The 14,849-nt window shown below is 50.1% G+C and overlaps 1 protein-coding gene across 1 annotated transcript in view; it reads right to left on the minus strand.

Moving 5' to 3' along the window:
- LOC144146634 (rabankyrin-5-like) overlaps positions 1 to 4,063 on the minus strand; it is a 49,445-nt gene extending 45,382 nt beyond the window's left edge. Inside the window, exons 1-2 of the mRNA XM_077678572.1 lie at positions 3,879 to 4,063; positions 2,833 to 2,980 (exon numbers count right to left, since the gene is read on the minus strand). Of these exons, the coding sequence (XP_077534698.1) occupies positions 2,833 to 2,980; positions 3,879 to 4,063 (333 nt within the window). The remainder of the gene's footprint in view (positions 1 to 2,832; positions 2,981 to 3,878) is intronic.
- Between the last annotated feature and the right edge of the window lie 10,786 nt (positions 4,064 to 14,849).

Raw genomic sequence — 14,849 nt, forward strand, 5'->3', positions numbered from 1 at the left:
ATGGTTTCCTATTTACTATAAGAAGCAGGGAAAGATATAGCCGCGAACCATGCATTGGGTTTGTTTATTTGTGTTTTGCTTTTACCGCCACGCTGCGTCGGTCTGTGTTATCTCTGTGCCAAGGGAAGCGCGTGTTCCATTCTTTCTTTCTGTGCAGCATGTGTTATCTGTTCTGATAGGGAGAGCATTCCAATCTAACGTGAACAGCCCGGAATAATTTTCTTGGATCTACAATGTTCTCGATGCCAAACAACGGTTCGAAAACCACGCGCGCCCAAAGATAAAAAGCCGGCAGAGCAGACGCCAGGGTATTCGATTCTGAGAGCCCGCCGACGCCAGTCTCTTTGTTGACCCCTGCTTCGCCGCCTCGGTATTCTTTTGAGTTGTTAAGGGAGCACAAGTTCGCTCCAATCAACTTGTTTCTCCTTCAAGACAACTGCGTCGTCCTTGGCTTCGTGACATCTGTTGGAGGTGCTGGGTAGGTCGGGCTCCATCTTCAGTTATAAATACGGTGCTTCGCTAGCGGTGCCTGACGTAATTTTGAACTCGACGACAAACACTTGCTGTAGCGACGCAGCAAAGCCAATAATTTGTTCCGTTGTTCTTGCAGTAGCGCCGCATTCACGTCCAATGGCTTCGGAACCTTGAAGGTGTCATCGGGTGTGCGTTCAAAGTCGGCGACCGCGATCACGTCACTTGCTTCTTGCGTTTCTTCGAGGAACGCAATTGCAGCTCCCTTGTTTCAATGCTGGTACTCTTCGCTGAAATTAGTTACCAAAACGTGAGATTCGCGTTGCTTAAAGTACGCAATGCCTCTTGCGACGGAGACACCGTGGTCGAGAAGCAACCTACGATCACTCTATACAGTAGCGTCGATGTCAGAAGCAGCAGCCTCACAGTAGACGGCGATCATCAAGCTTCTGTGAGGTGGCAGGGTGATGTGATCGTCGGCGATTCTGACAGCAGTACGGTAATCGGGGTTCGGCTGCGGCGCCGTGGAGTGATCGGGGGGAAAATTATCGACTTGGTTTGCAGATCAATTATTGCACCGTTGTCCTTCAAAAAGTCCATTCCGAGAATGACGTCACCGGAGCAGTTAGGCAAAATAACAAACTCAGCAGGGTACGTGGTGCCGCCTGTCGCGGAAGCTACCGCGAGTCACGACCCAGAGCCCTAGACGGAGCGATACGTGTTTCTTTATTCGCTGTCCTCGAACAACACCACCGAGGATGATGACGCGCCGCGTGCCCCTGCCCGCCCTCTTCTTCATTTGCAACATCTTCCCGCGCGCCCAAGATGGTCAGTCGGCGAGTTCAAAAACGTGCAGTTATTACACAGGATGATTGCACATGAAACGTCTGATGTGGCGGTAACACTTGGTGAAGTCCCCATTGTCATTGAACAGCCTTGTCGCTGCAGGATCACGATCGCGATGGCGTCCAACTCCATCGTCGTTATTCGACATGTGACTTCCATCGCTTAGGTGAGAGCCTTCCCGTTACAGGCCCGCGTATGAGGGTTCCTGCAGCCACGCGAAACCTGACGTTCCAGCTCCGCAGACACAAATGACTGTGCACACTGTTTGGCCTCGGTTTGATTTTAAAAACGGCTGATGCGCTCTACGCTCTGCCAGTTGGTTCCTTCGCTGCTGCTGCCCAAGCTAAATTTCTGGCGTTTCTCCACGTGCGTATGTTTACGGTTGGCTGAACACGCATGGGGCGTTCGGTTTGTTTTTGTCTTCCCCTTTGCTGGACTTCCCGAAAAGACCTGTCTCGAGCTTGCCCTTGCGGTGCCCTCTCTCGATAACGCGCTCGGGTTCGACGTCGGATCCTTAGGTGCATATTCTTTCGGGGCCATTTCGGGGGATCGATTTTTCTTGAGTCCACGTGTGGATTAATAAGTGGGCATCTTCTAAGCAGGTTCTTCATTCGGTGTTTGCTCGCTAGAGCTATCCGTTCCTTCCGCCCCTTTCTCCATCGTCACGTCTTCAATTACTTTGCGTTTGGTGCTGAATCCCTTGCAAGTGCTCGGGTAGGCATTAGGCGACTCGGGTTCATGCGATGAACTGGAACAGCAGTTGAGCCGTCGCCACACAGCACGTGCGCCAAATTTTAAACGCCGTCGTGTGCCACCCGAGAGGACCATGGCGCTACTAAATCTACAAGCCGTAGATCTGAGTGCTCCTTGAAATGTCCAACCTAGAGCCGTTTCTGCAGCTGTGAGATCTGCATTGATTCGGTCTATTTTGCCTGTGGCCACCTTCCAGTAGGCGTCCGATCCAACCAGTATGCCGATTTCATTTGCCTTCCATGTGTTAGGCTTGAAGGCGTCGGTGATGTACCGCCTTTCATCCAGGATAGTTGCAGACATGCTGTCCAGCTGCGGACTGTCCAGCAGCAAATCTCAGGGACCTCCAAGGCTTCCAAAGTGACCCTATCTCCACGAGCATGTCCACGCAGCGTGACCTCTACTCGCCGGCAGCGTAATATCTGGTGAGCCCTTGTCCTGCCGAACGTTACCAACGCTAGCTCTTCTGTGTCGAGAACAGTGCATTTAAGGGCCTTAGACAGGTCCTGAGGAATGAACGTCCGCTGGCTTCCGGTATCAACAAGTACTCGCACCAAACGTCGCCGAGCACCCTCTGCCCAGGCTCGGGCCGTCTGCAGTAGTACTGACGTATCTCCGGAGTGCCCGCTCGTAGCCGTCACCAAAGTTGGGGGTGCACCTTGTCCAGCTTGTACTTGCAGCGTTGGTCTGGGCGTGGTGTTTTGCGCGACATCGGTTTTGCGCGACGCTCTGCATTGACGAGCCACATGGTTGCGTCTGCCGCACCGGAAGCAGCAGCCAGCGTTCCGCAATCGTGCCCTCTTCTCGGCAGCCGACTGGCTGACCCGGCAGTCCGCCACCTTGTGACCGCGGCTGTCGCATAAGGGACACGCCGGTGTGGCTGGGGACTCGGTCTCCGAGGTCAATGCCAGCGCTGAGGGAACGGGTGTCTCCGATTGTGCTGGGGGGTTCAAGTCGGCGTTCTGGACGGACCGCCGAGCTGCGGTTGATAGATGCTGCCCTTGCTTCCCTTCCTCGCGAATCTAAATTTGAATCCTCACGAATTCCAGTAGTTCCTTCACCTGGCAACCATGTCCTTGACTCATCGCGGACTTCGGCGCGGATCCAGCAGTCGACCCTTGGCCCAATTCCTTAGCCGCCTCTTAAACGCCGGTACATCAAGGTTATTTCATCGGGCAGGCATCGCAGGAGCACATGGTTGAGAACCACGGCATACTGCTCTTGCGGAACTCCCAGGGCTTCCAGGGCGCTGACGCGGAAATGTACCTTGTCGTACAGCTCGCGGAGCCTGTCGATATTCGTCGAGCTACGTATCGGTGCGAATTCCAGCAGTTGATTGATATGCTCGTTAATGAGAAACTCTGGACGGCCAAAGCGTTGAACGAGGGCGCTCACCGCAACGTCGTAGTTTGCTTCCGAGAGTCGGATGCCCTCGATAGCTCGCCTAGCATCGCCGATCAAGTACGTCAGCAGGTATTGAATTTCGCGATTTTTGTCAGCTCGACGTTGTCATGAATGGTCACGCTGTAGTGATCCCAAAATGGTTTCCACTCGTGCAGAATTCCCGAAAACGCTGGAATCTGAAGTTCCGGAAGGGCGACTGTCCGATGCCGTGACGCCGGCACGAGGCGCGATGACGTACCCGTCAGATCATGGGCTGAAGCAGCTGCTGTACCGCCTTCGCTGGCTACGGGAGCGTTCGGCTGGGCGTTTCTAAGAAGAAACCGTGCCCGAGAGACGGCGTACGAAGCCTTGCGGTTGTACTCTGCCGCGCCCTCGAGCTCTTGCTTCAGCGCGTCATCATCCGTTGCCTCGGCGATCTTCCCGTTGAGCGCTGCTCAGCGTCTTGCTGCACGGTGTAGTCGACGTGGGAGCTAAGGGTCGCCGCGTCGGGAGAGGGCTGCTGCAGCAGGTCCTTCAGCTGGTTGAGAGATCGCGTGACGCCGCTCCTGAGAATGCCACGAGTCTTTCGAAGGCGGTCGATCGACGAAGCCATGCGGAGATGCTCCGAAGGGCGATTTCCCGGGTTGATCGGCACCAAAGATGTCGCGGAAGCTACCGCGAGTCAAGGCGCAGAGCCCTAGACGGAGCGATACGTGTTTCTTTATTCGCTGTCCTCGAACAACACCACCGGTGATGATGACGCGCCGCGTGCCCCTGCCCGCCCTCTTCTTCATTTGCAACACCGCCTATGGTGACGCGTGATGTGCACGTTCCACTTGGCGTTACGAAATGGCCTCCTGCTGTGAGTATGTGCGGACCGTCCCATGTTGTCATAGAGAGCATAAAGGGTGAGTATCGAGCCCGCCAGCTGGCTCGAGTTCGTACAACGCGCCAGCAGCTCGTGGATGCCGGACGCTACAACCTCCGGCGCCGAGTACCACCCAGGCGACCGTTTTGGGTTTGGACTCCCATCCGACGACGCGGACTCAGTGAGAAGCTTCTCCGAAGATATTTCGGACCCTACCAAATTCTACGACGTGTCGGCCAACTTACCTACTAGGTGATCCCCGATGGTGATTCCGGAACATCACGACGACACACGCGGCCCGAAGTCGTCCACGTGGTTCGCTTAAAACCTTTCTACAGACGATGACGAACTTTTATTTTTATTTGTTCGGACTGTCGCTTACGTTAGCATCGGGTCGATGCGTTCTTAGAGGGGGGGGGGTAATGCCGCGAACCATGCATTGGGTTTGTTTATTTGTGTTTTGCTTTCAGGGCCAGGCTGCGCCGGTCTGTGTTGTCTCGGTGCCAAGGGATGAGCTTGTTCCATTCTTTCTTTCTGCGCCGAATGTTTTATCTGTTCTGAAAGGGAAAGCATTCCGATCTAACGTGAACAGCCCGGAATAATCTTCTTGGATCTACAATGTTCTCGATGCGAATCGACGGTTTGAGAAACACGCGCGCCCAAAGATAAAATTTCTTTTGCAGTGCACAGCCAGAAGTGGCGAAGACCGGAGGTGCCGACCGGAATACTCCTCGGCACTAGCGATCGTAAACAAGAAGGAGCCACCGGGACAAGCTGTCGAGCTCGTGTGGACCCCGGCTCACTCCTCACTAGTTGGCAACACCATCGCCGACTACGACGCCCGAGAGATGACACGCCGGGCACACGAGGAGTCAAGCGGAGGGGAGGACGACCCGATCCTGGTCACGAGCTGCACAAACATCACACAGATGCACAGAGAGGACCGGTGTACACTACCAGAGCCTCACCGTTCACTAACACGAAAAGAGCAAGCAATACTACGAAGAATACAGGCAGGGTCATTAGTACATCCAACAATGTTACATAAAATGTTTCCAAATCGGTATGATGACACATGCCCATTCTGCAAACAAGAAAGAGGCACTCTGCGTCACGTCATTGCAGAGTGCACGTCCCTCAAGAGCCCCATTCCACAGATTCCACCCCCATCACCACCCACCTCCCTCACCTCACCCAACCCTTCACCTAAAGAGCGATGGGAGATCTTGCGGTCCATCCCTTCCATGCCGACCCACATAGCCCTCGTGGCTCGGGGTGTGGAGGTGCTGGAAGCATACGGGCCCCGAGAATAGGGGACCGCCCCATCGGCCGCCTTGATGGTGACCCCTTATTGGCTCAAATAAAGTTCAACCAACCAACCAACCGAGCGGAACGCGTTCCGCTCCCCGCTAGCAGGCGACGCTCGCTTTCCTAAAGCAACTCGCAACCGCAGCGCCGCGGTGGCGAGAGTCGCGGCTGGCCGCCTTCTCTCCACGGCCGCGGCGGGGAGATACGGAACTGAAACTAAAGCGTAGCAAACTGTTCGCATGGCGACGCAGTGAAACATCCCCCTAGCGAGGGGCACGATCAAATGCAGAGCATTTCCGGGGGCGCACCACGTTAAGTAGTTTGCGTTACGTTAATGTTGTTGCACTTGTTGCAACTGCTGACGAGAGAGCGCTCGTCAGCAGTAAAATTGGCAGCCTCAGCGCACGTTGAGTCCGAGAGAGGGGAGAGAGTGTCCTTGAAACGTGCCTGGGCGCGCTATCGAATGTTGATCGCGCCGATAGCGAAACGTCTGAGCCGGGCATGTCGAGGCGAGGATGCGGACTACTACGGACGCCTAGAACGGGTGACAACGTGAGTTAAAGAAATGCTCTGTATTTAAAATTCGGCAGAGCAGACGCCAGGGTATTTGATTCTGCGACGCTCGCCTACGCAAGTCATTTTGTTGACCGCCGCTTCGCCGCTTCGGTATTCTTTTGAGTTGTTATGGGAGCACAAGTTCGCTCCAATAAACTTGTTTCTCTTTCAAGACAACTGCGTTGTCCTTGGCTTCCTGACAATATTGTTGCTTCCCTACTAAAATGTATTAGGCAGCAACGATGGCAGAACCACTGCTTCCGGCAATTCAAAAACATTTTGAAACCAAACAACTCATTTTCTTCCCATCTTGAAGCAATGGGCTGTTGTGCTAGCAAGCTCTCACATAAAATAACGTGACCATTAGGCTGCCTTCAGCTACCAGTGTGTAACGCTCATGTTGATTGATTGATTGATTGATTGTATATGGTTTAACGCGCCGACGCAACCCAGGCGATAATGCGCGCCGTAGTGGAGGGCTCCGGATTAATTTTGACCTGCTGGGGATCTTTAACGCGTGCCAAAATCTCGTACACGCGGGCGTTTTTGCTTTTCGCCTCTATCAGAAAAGTGGCCACCGCGGCGGGGAGTCGAACCCGCGCCCTCGTGCTGAGCAGCACAACGCTTTAGCCACTGAGCCACACAGCAGGTTAACGATCAGATTCCAACGAACTGTTGGATTACTTGACGTCTGTTCAGCCAACCACAAAGATTGACGTCTGTTCAGCCAACCACAAAGAGAACAAGCACTGTTTTTGTTGAAAACCAAAAGCAAGCCTACATTATTATCTTTGTTTCGTTTCGTCTAGTTCTATTCTGGTGAATAATAATGGTCGACTAGCATCAAAACAAAGGAAAACCTTCGAATTGATGAAGTTTAGGTTCATTGAACATCGTAACAAATACATACATAACAAATCATGACAAATACATCGACAGTAAATGTTTCAGCCGGAAGCACGTGAGAAGATTAAAACCGACGAGGAAAATCTTCGGGACAAGACAGCAAACTCGTAAAAAGTTTGCCATGTTGGCAACAGCGTTAAGAAGGTATTCGTTACTTGCCACAACAGTTTCCAACTTCCTCCCACTTCTTGATGGCTTCTTTGGATTGTTTTTAGTCCTCACTCCCCGTACACATCTTCACAAGAGCATTCATTTGAAAATGTCTAATTACACTGCCCAATTCTTTCTCACGCTGAGAAATCGCGTTAATGTGTAATTATTACAATTCATCTTCATAATTTTCTACTTACTCGTTGCACTACTTACTCAGAGCTTGCTCTCATTATTCGTCATGCCTACTAATGATTCGCCGATTGACTAAGTCAATTTGGTTCAGTTTGAGATCGTGGACCCCAAAATATTACCACTCACTTATTTACTATTAGAAGAGATCTAAATTCGATTGCTGGAACGTGTGGCGTTCCAGGTTCCATGACCTGCTAACCTGGTACAAACCCGTCTAATTTTTCAGATTGTAAGAGATACTCTCGTTACACTTTTTTTGCAGAAAATCTCTCTGTGAGGCATCCTGTGTGCCAATGTACTCCGACGACAGCTGTTGTTTTAATGCTCGAAGAAGGCGTCCCTGAGATGTTGGCACTCAAGTCCGCTGCCCTTATTGTACGTAGGAACACGGGTGGCTCTTTGTCAGAACCCGAAGCGGCTGACACGCAGTTCTACGGCTTGGTTGCGTAGTTTTAGTTATGAAATTGAGTTTACCTTCCACGTAGTGTGGTAACTAGAGGTTGCGAGGATATTTTGCACTACTGTTAAACTGTTATATAGACAGCGCGCAAGCAATTAACCTGATGTCGCGCACACTGCTGCGATAACACTGGTCCATAGAGGTTGCGGAACACTGTATGCGTGCAATATTACTGAGAGTAATATTAAAAGAAATTTTCATTCAAAAGACTTACAGCACAAAATAATTGGGCTGGAGTGTGTGCCCAAAAGGTATATTGCCACCATTTCAATTCTACTTGTCTTCTCGCCCTTGATGCCGGTCAAGCAATGAGAGATCATCATCATGAGAGATCATCATCAGACCTCTTCCCACCACCCCGGGGCGGTCATCCTCACGGACTCCAGGACTGCCCTGCTGCGGCTGCACGCGGCCGATCAACCCACCAACAGCAGCGGCTACCCGGAGCGCTCCCTCGCAACCAAGCTGCGCACTGTGGCCTCCCGAGGCTGCGACCTGCGACTCCATTGGCTGCCGGGCCACAGTGGCATCCGGGGCAACGAAGACGCCGACGCCCGCGCCAGGGAGGCCCATCAGGAGGGCACCCCAGCCTCCCAAGACGTCACCGCGTTCGACGAGGCCCGCACTGCCCTGGCCCGCATGGTGCAGACGATGCACCCCGACCCTCGGGTCGTGAGCGGCCTGGTGCCCAGACCGTTGCCCGCACGCATCAGTAGGGACGCCTGCTGCCTGCTTCTCCGCATGCGGCTCAACTGCTGCAATGTGGCGGAGTGTCTGCACTGACACAGGCGCAAGGACTCCAATACATGTGCGGACTGTTCCGAACTGGAGAACCTCGAGCACCTACTCTGCTTCTGCCCCCACCACGTGGGCCAGAGACCAGAGCTCCACCGAGCGCTCCAGCGTCGAGGCCTTCCCAGCGCCGACATGGAGGACGTTCTGTTCCAGAAGAGACCTGCGGCAACCCAACGGGAAGTCTTCACTTATCTGCTTCATTTCCTAGAGACGACCGGCCTTACGCAGTGGCTGTAGCCCGGAGTGCAGTGATTGACTGGCGTGCCCGGTCTGACAGCGTTCTAGGACTGACAGCTCTCTTTATACCCCTCCCTCTTTCTCTTTCTACTTTATCCTATCACTCCCCCTCTACTTCCCTTCCCCTGCACTGGGTTGTATGCAGGTGAGCTCCCTGCCGAGCTCGAAATATCCCCAGTGAATTTCCTTTCATTTTCCCGTCGAAAACCACAACCAGCACCACCACCAGGGTTCGCAGAAGAGGATATTGACGAGTCGCTATCTGAGAACACCACGGCCGTTTTCTGTTTGGCTTCAGTTTTTGTGATCTGTTATATGTCTGGCTACACCTCACCCGTTGCGATACCAGTGTTGTTCGTGACACTATCATCAAGTAAAATTGTTTGTGGACAAACCCATGCCACCCTTATACGAGTGTTTTACCTTCTGACTTTATGCGTGAACATTTTAATAGTGTCGCCTGCCCACGTTGTTTTAAAGGGCTTTAGTCACAGACGATACTAGAACCCAAGGTTATATCTAAGAGAGGAGGTTTGTTGCTTGTGAGTTTGATGGCGGCCACTTCTTTGAAGGAGGCGAGAAGCGAAAAGACCCATGTGTTCACAGATATTTTAATGACCACAGATATTTTAATGAAGGTTTGCCTCCAAATTCCCTACGGGCTATGATAAAGAAATCGAACTACACCTACTCAAACCTTCCCTATGAACAACGTACGCCTCCCAGAGCAACGTTTGCACCATCTCCAAAACTGAGATGTAAAAAAGGTGTGTGCTTCCATGGTGCCATATTGCCTTCTACTCAGCCAACTGCTGATCGCTCAGCACTCGGAGCACGCAGGTGATAAAATATTGTCTCGGTCACCTGTATAGTGTGATAGAGGAGCTTACATACCAAATAATGCGCCGAGAAACACTATCAGCCTCAGATTACGCGTTCGTGCTACAGTTTACGGCGCGAGCAAACTTGCCCACCCAAAAGATACAGCGGTCATTGGAAGCAAAAGAAAGCAGCAGCAGAAATCACACAGATACAACGATATCACTTACCGGTCTAGACTGCACTCTTCAGATAAGAACTGGTAAGGGCTTCAGAATACAATGCAGATCGAGACATAAACGTCTTGCCGCTATCAAGTCGAGCCGCTGCCGTGAAATCTGAAAGTCGCTGACAGCAGCACAGCTCTGCCGCAGGTCAGAAAGAATAACAAGTTCTTGCACTGGCTCAGTGTGGTCATTTCGCGACTCTTGTTTATAGTACCGCAATTTACGCTTCCTAACGTCGCTTGTCAAAACCGCGGCAATGCGTGCTGCCTTTTTCTCTCGATGCCTACTTCCTCCGCAGCCGGTTCTCCACAAGAGATTTGTCAGTGCGCGGTGCTAAGCGACACCTGTAAGCTAAAAAGGTGGCTTAATAATGTTCCTTATCGCTGCAAGCGCATTGTTTGGTAGCTAGTTTTCGGCAGACGCAGGCCGAGATTTAGTGATTTTGACAAGCGCGGTCAGCAGTTTCCGTAATCTAGCGATGAGGCATTCCTTCAGTTAGGCAGTTGTTGGAGACACCCTGCGCCGTCACCCTGAAGATCTCGATTTGTCAGAAGTCTCATTGGAAAATAAAATCAAATAAACTAGGTCCCAAATATACCGAGGCCCCCCTTTGGTGCAATAAAAGAATCCTGGCGGAACAACCTGAAACACGCCTTATAGCTTCTCCCGCTGAAAAGAAGTTATTGTACGCTATGCCCAGGCAGGCGCACTAAATATTTGCTTTCACCAAATACTGTACTGTAATGAAACAAATCACGGAAACTGCGTAAAATGCTTTATATTGGCGAAAGTTGAACATATCATCTTAACATGACCGCTTTATCAGACACTGTACGATACTTATTTTTCTTTAAGACCACTGAGGCATCGACAGTTCCGAAAAATACTTCGAACCCACTCCTAGAACGCTCCCCGGGCTGATGAGGAAGTACGCGTTCATTCTTTAGTTCCTTTTTCATTTCGACGAACCAAGCCACATCATCGCTGGACCACACCCCGCCGTCTAACCCTAACGTTTTTCCGCAAGCCTCTCCACCGCATACCATCAACCGGTGCACAAGTGCAAATAAATGTTTCAAACATACACAGAAACTTAGAGGGACCACACAGCTCATCGATCCATGTTTTGTAACAGCCATAGTTCGAAGGATGTTGGGAACTTTGTGTTGAGAAGTTCGAAATATTGTTCTTTTGAGACCACTTTGCAGCACGGCAAACGTCGCAACTATTCGCCAACGAATAGCCTGTATTCAATAGCGTGACACGCATGCAGGCAACCATGTGAATGCGCCGTCACTGGTTACGTTGGGCTCCGCCGCATGGCGGTACTTGTCCGTGCTAAGTGCATGATATGGGTTGTACATTCCAAGCTCTAGCCAGCCAAACGCTAAGTAATGCCTCGGCTTCAACGTGAGCGCGATTAATTACAACTATGTTAACACCACCATCATAGAGAAATGAAAAAATTAGAAGAAAGGACACACGGGCTTATTGCGGCCGAATGGCCTGACTCCTGCACCGTCCGGCAGTTGGCGCAAGTGGCAAAAAACTATATATTTAAAATTAGGCTAACACACACTACTATACTTTCAAAATTTTGTTACACATTAGGCTACACACTTTTATTGTAAATAAAAGTAAATTTATGTAAATACTATGTAAATTTTCGTGGCTTCTTTCTGCTAAGCCTGGCGAAGCCGCAAGCGCAAACCGCCATTTGGCGCTTTCGGCAGCGTTTGCACGTGCGTTTCTGCAGCCTTGTGGTAACCTCTGTTGTGGATCCACAAGAGAGACAAGCACAGGTTAGCAGTAGGCGTTTCCTTCTCGAGAAGTAAACGCCTAGTGCTTTCTTTGCGACATCGGTTTTGCATCCTGAACGAAAGGTGAGCCTTTCTTTTTTAAAGTGCTGGTGTGGCATATCATATTTACGTTTGCTTGTACTGCAAACGCTGTGAGCACAGCGTAGCCTCAGGTAAATCAGGCACAGCTAGTTCTGCCTCTTTAGGATAAGCGCTGTAGAAACGTCCCGGAAAGGCGTAAGACACCATTTTTTTAGCCGGACGTAATGATATTTAGGCTGGTTGTGCCGTTTTATCTAGCCTTGAGGGATGTCAGCGGTACGCGCCCGTCGCCGCACGTAGCGTTTACGTGCCGCAAACGACGGCGGGGAGTTGCGGAAGTGGCCGGCCGGCCGGCGGTCCGTAGGCGAAGCAGGCGTTGTGCGCTGTCGCTGGAATGAATTACGTGAGCCGCACGCTGCGTTGTGTTATACTAGGTAGCCATTGCCAGCTTGGCCAACTGTTACTGCTATTATTTATTATGGCCGTGATGCACTGCAAAGTCGTCCGGGCGAACGTACGCGACGAAGAAGCCGTATCTGCATTATTCGGCTTATCTGGGCATAACCAGCAGCCGTACACTCATCGTAAAGCTTTACACATGTGTGCTTATCAAGCTGCCTGCGTACCAAGCGAACGCACTCGCCGACACCGATAACGCGCGCGCGTCGCTTCCCTTTCGCGCTTCAGGCAGGGGAGTGAAACTTCCTATACCGTGCATTGGACGCGATGTTCGCTAGCAGCGCCGTACAAAACCCTGATTTTAGGGGGCGGTATTAAAAACATGGCGGCGCCTTGCAGACATGCACTGGAATACGCCATCTTCATAAGGATTGAAAAGCCGAGCGATGGGGGGAGGCGGGGGGATTTAGCGCCAAATTCAATTGGGACGCACATGCAAGGTAAATTGAGCGAGGGAAAATATTCAGATGGCCTGCACATGACCTTGTTCCTGTTGCGCAACCCGCCGCATTATCAAAAGGGCAACTGTTTCCTTCTGATTGATGAATTTTTGTGCGTCCACTTCTTTTTGCACCACTTGTTTTAAGTACGACGTTGTTTTGGTTTTTTTGGTATACCCAATCGCAAGAATAGAGAGCACAGTTTTTAAATGTTTATTGCCCAGTACCAATCATACAGTAAAAAACTCAACTTGGATATTTTACGCTTTTAGTCGAACACAAAAGTATATGGCACATGGCCGCATGCTAATAACTAGGTATCCTACGTGTGCATATCTAACCAGTGCCTTGTCTGTCGAAGGTCCGTGTGGTCTCTGCAGGTAAAATGGCCAGGACACAGCCGGTAGCTGCTGTAGATCTGGCGAGGGGTTAGAGCCAGGTCCTGCCTTGTCGCACACTGCAGCCAAACGCGAATGAGCAAGGTCCTGCCTTGTCGCACACTGCAGCCAAATGCGAGATGTGGAACATCAACAAGCACCTGTGTATATTTGGGTTATAATGAATAGTATCTTTATTGCTGCTTTTAGGCGCACATATGATAGTTTTGAGTGAACACTGGTAACTGTATTCAAAATAAACGTTATCTGGTGTATTAGGAATCTTTCTTTCTTAAAATTATTTTGGCTATAAAGACCACTTGTGACAACACCAAAGGTAAAGGCAAATTTTTAATCAAAATCAGCCCTTATTATTGACAGAAGCGGAATCGTTTTTCTTATTGTGCGATCATAATGTTCGGTGGCAACGACCCACCTTTCCTCCGAATCCCAAATACATTTCTGCAGAAAAAAGCCGCCATCCCAAACCAAGGTCTGTAAACAATTATTCATGCAAATATACCTTCGCGCACTCTGTATTGCTCAGGTATTTCTCGAGCCCTGCAGAAAACTGGCTACAAAAACCTTATTCAAGAACCTGTAATAAATCACTCGCACAGGTTAAACCTACATTGTACAGGGTGTCCCAGCTATCATGCACCAAGATTTAAAAAAAGAGTAAAGGCGTAACTCGAAGGAAACCAGGTGCATAACGTTTGCAGTACTGTGAAGAAGCGGACAGTATCTTTAATGAGACCTAATTAACTAATTGTAATTAATTATCTAAGTCGAGAAATACTGTCCTCATCCCTAAAGTGTCAATGAGGCTCTTGTAGGTAACCACGAGGGGCATCTAACTGCGGTATTTTCAGCGATGAACTAATTGCATACACATTTATTCTGACTGATAAAGGAAACCCACGAAATATAAAAAATACCACGTGACGGCGCCTCCGCGCGCACCGTAAAGCAACGCCCTCAAACAGGCTGCCTCTGAGTTAGCCAGAATGAAATAGACAAAAGACAGAAAGAAGAAATCGCGACCGAGTTTGTTCCTTATCTGCACACGCGTCCCGCGAATCTTGCCGCTGCTGCTCCTTCCATGCATGCTATTATCAAGGGGATGCGCTGTCTCTTCGGGCGGGTAACACGCGAAGCAGTTGCTTTCAATTAGCTTTGTTTGGGGACTCTGCTTTACAATGCGCGCGTAAGCGTCATCACGTGGTATTTTTCATATTTTGCGGGTTTCCTTTATCAGTCAGAATAAATGAGTACGCAATTAGTTCGTTGCTGAAAATACCGCAGTTAGATGCCCCTCGTGGTTACCTACAAGTGCCTCATTGACACTTTAGTGATTAGGACAGTATTTCTCGAGTTAGATAATTAATTACAATTAATTAATTAGGTCTCATTAACGAAAAAAATACTCTACGCTTCTCCACAGTACTGAAACCATTATGCACTAGGTTTTCTTCGAGTTACGCAATTTGTCTTTTTTTTAAATCTTGCTGCATGATAGCTGGGACACGCTGTATAATTATTTATCGACTTACAGCTGTAACGGCGTTCTCGTGAATATATCGTTCTTGCACCTAAAGCTGAAACTCGAAGCACGGAACTGAAGCGTAAAATGTAAATTAAAAGTGGCGGAATTATAGTTATGATTCTGTTATAAACCTATACAGTAATTGCTTAGTTTGCATATTTAATGCTATAAAAATAATTCTGCTATCTGCCGTGGATTAACGTGAAGATAAAATGC

This window comes from Haemaphysalis longicornis, unplaced genomic scaffold (genome assembly GCF_048455015.1).
Source record: "Haemaphysalis longicornis isolate Haplotype H1 unplaced genomic scaffold, Haemaphysalis longicornis Haplotype H1 scaffold_7, whole genome shotgun sequence".
In the NCBI taxonomy this organism is placed as follows: Eukaryota; Metazoa; Arthropoda; class Arachnida; order Ixodida; family Ixodidae; genus Haemaphysalis; species Haemaphysalis longicornis.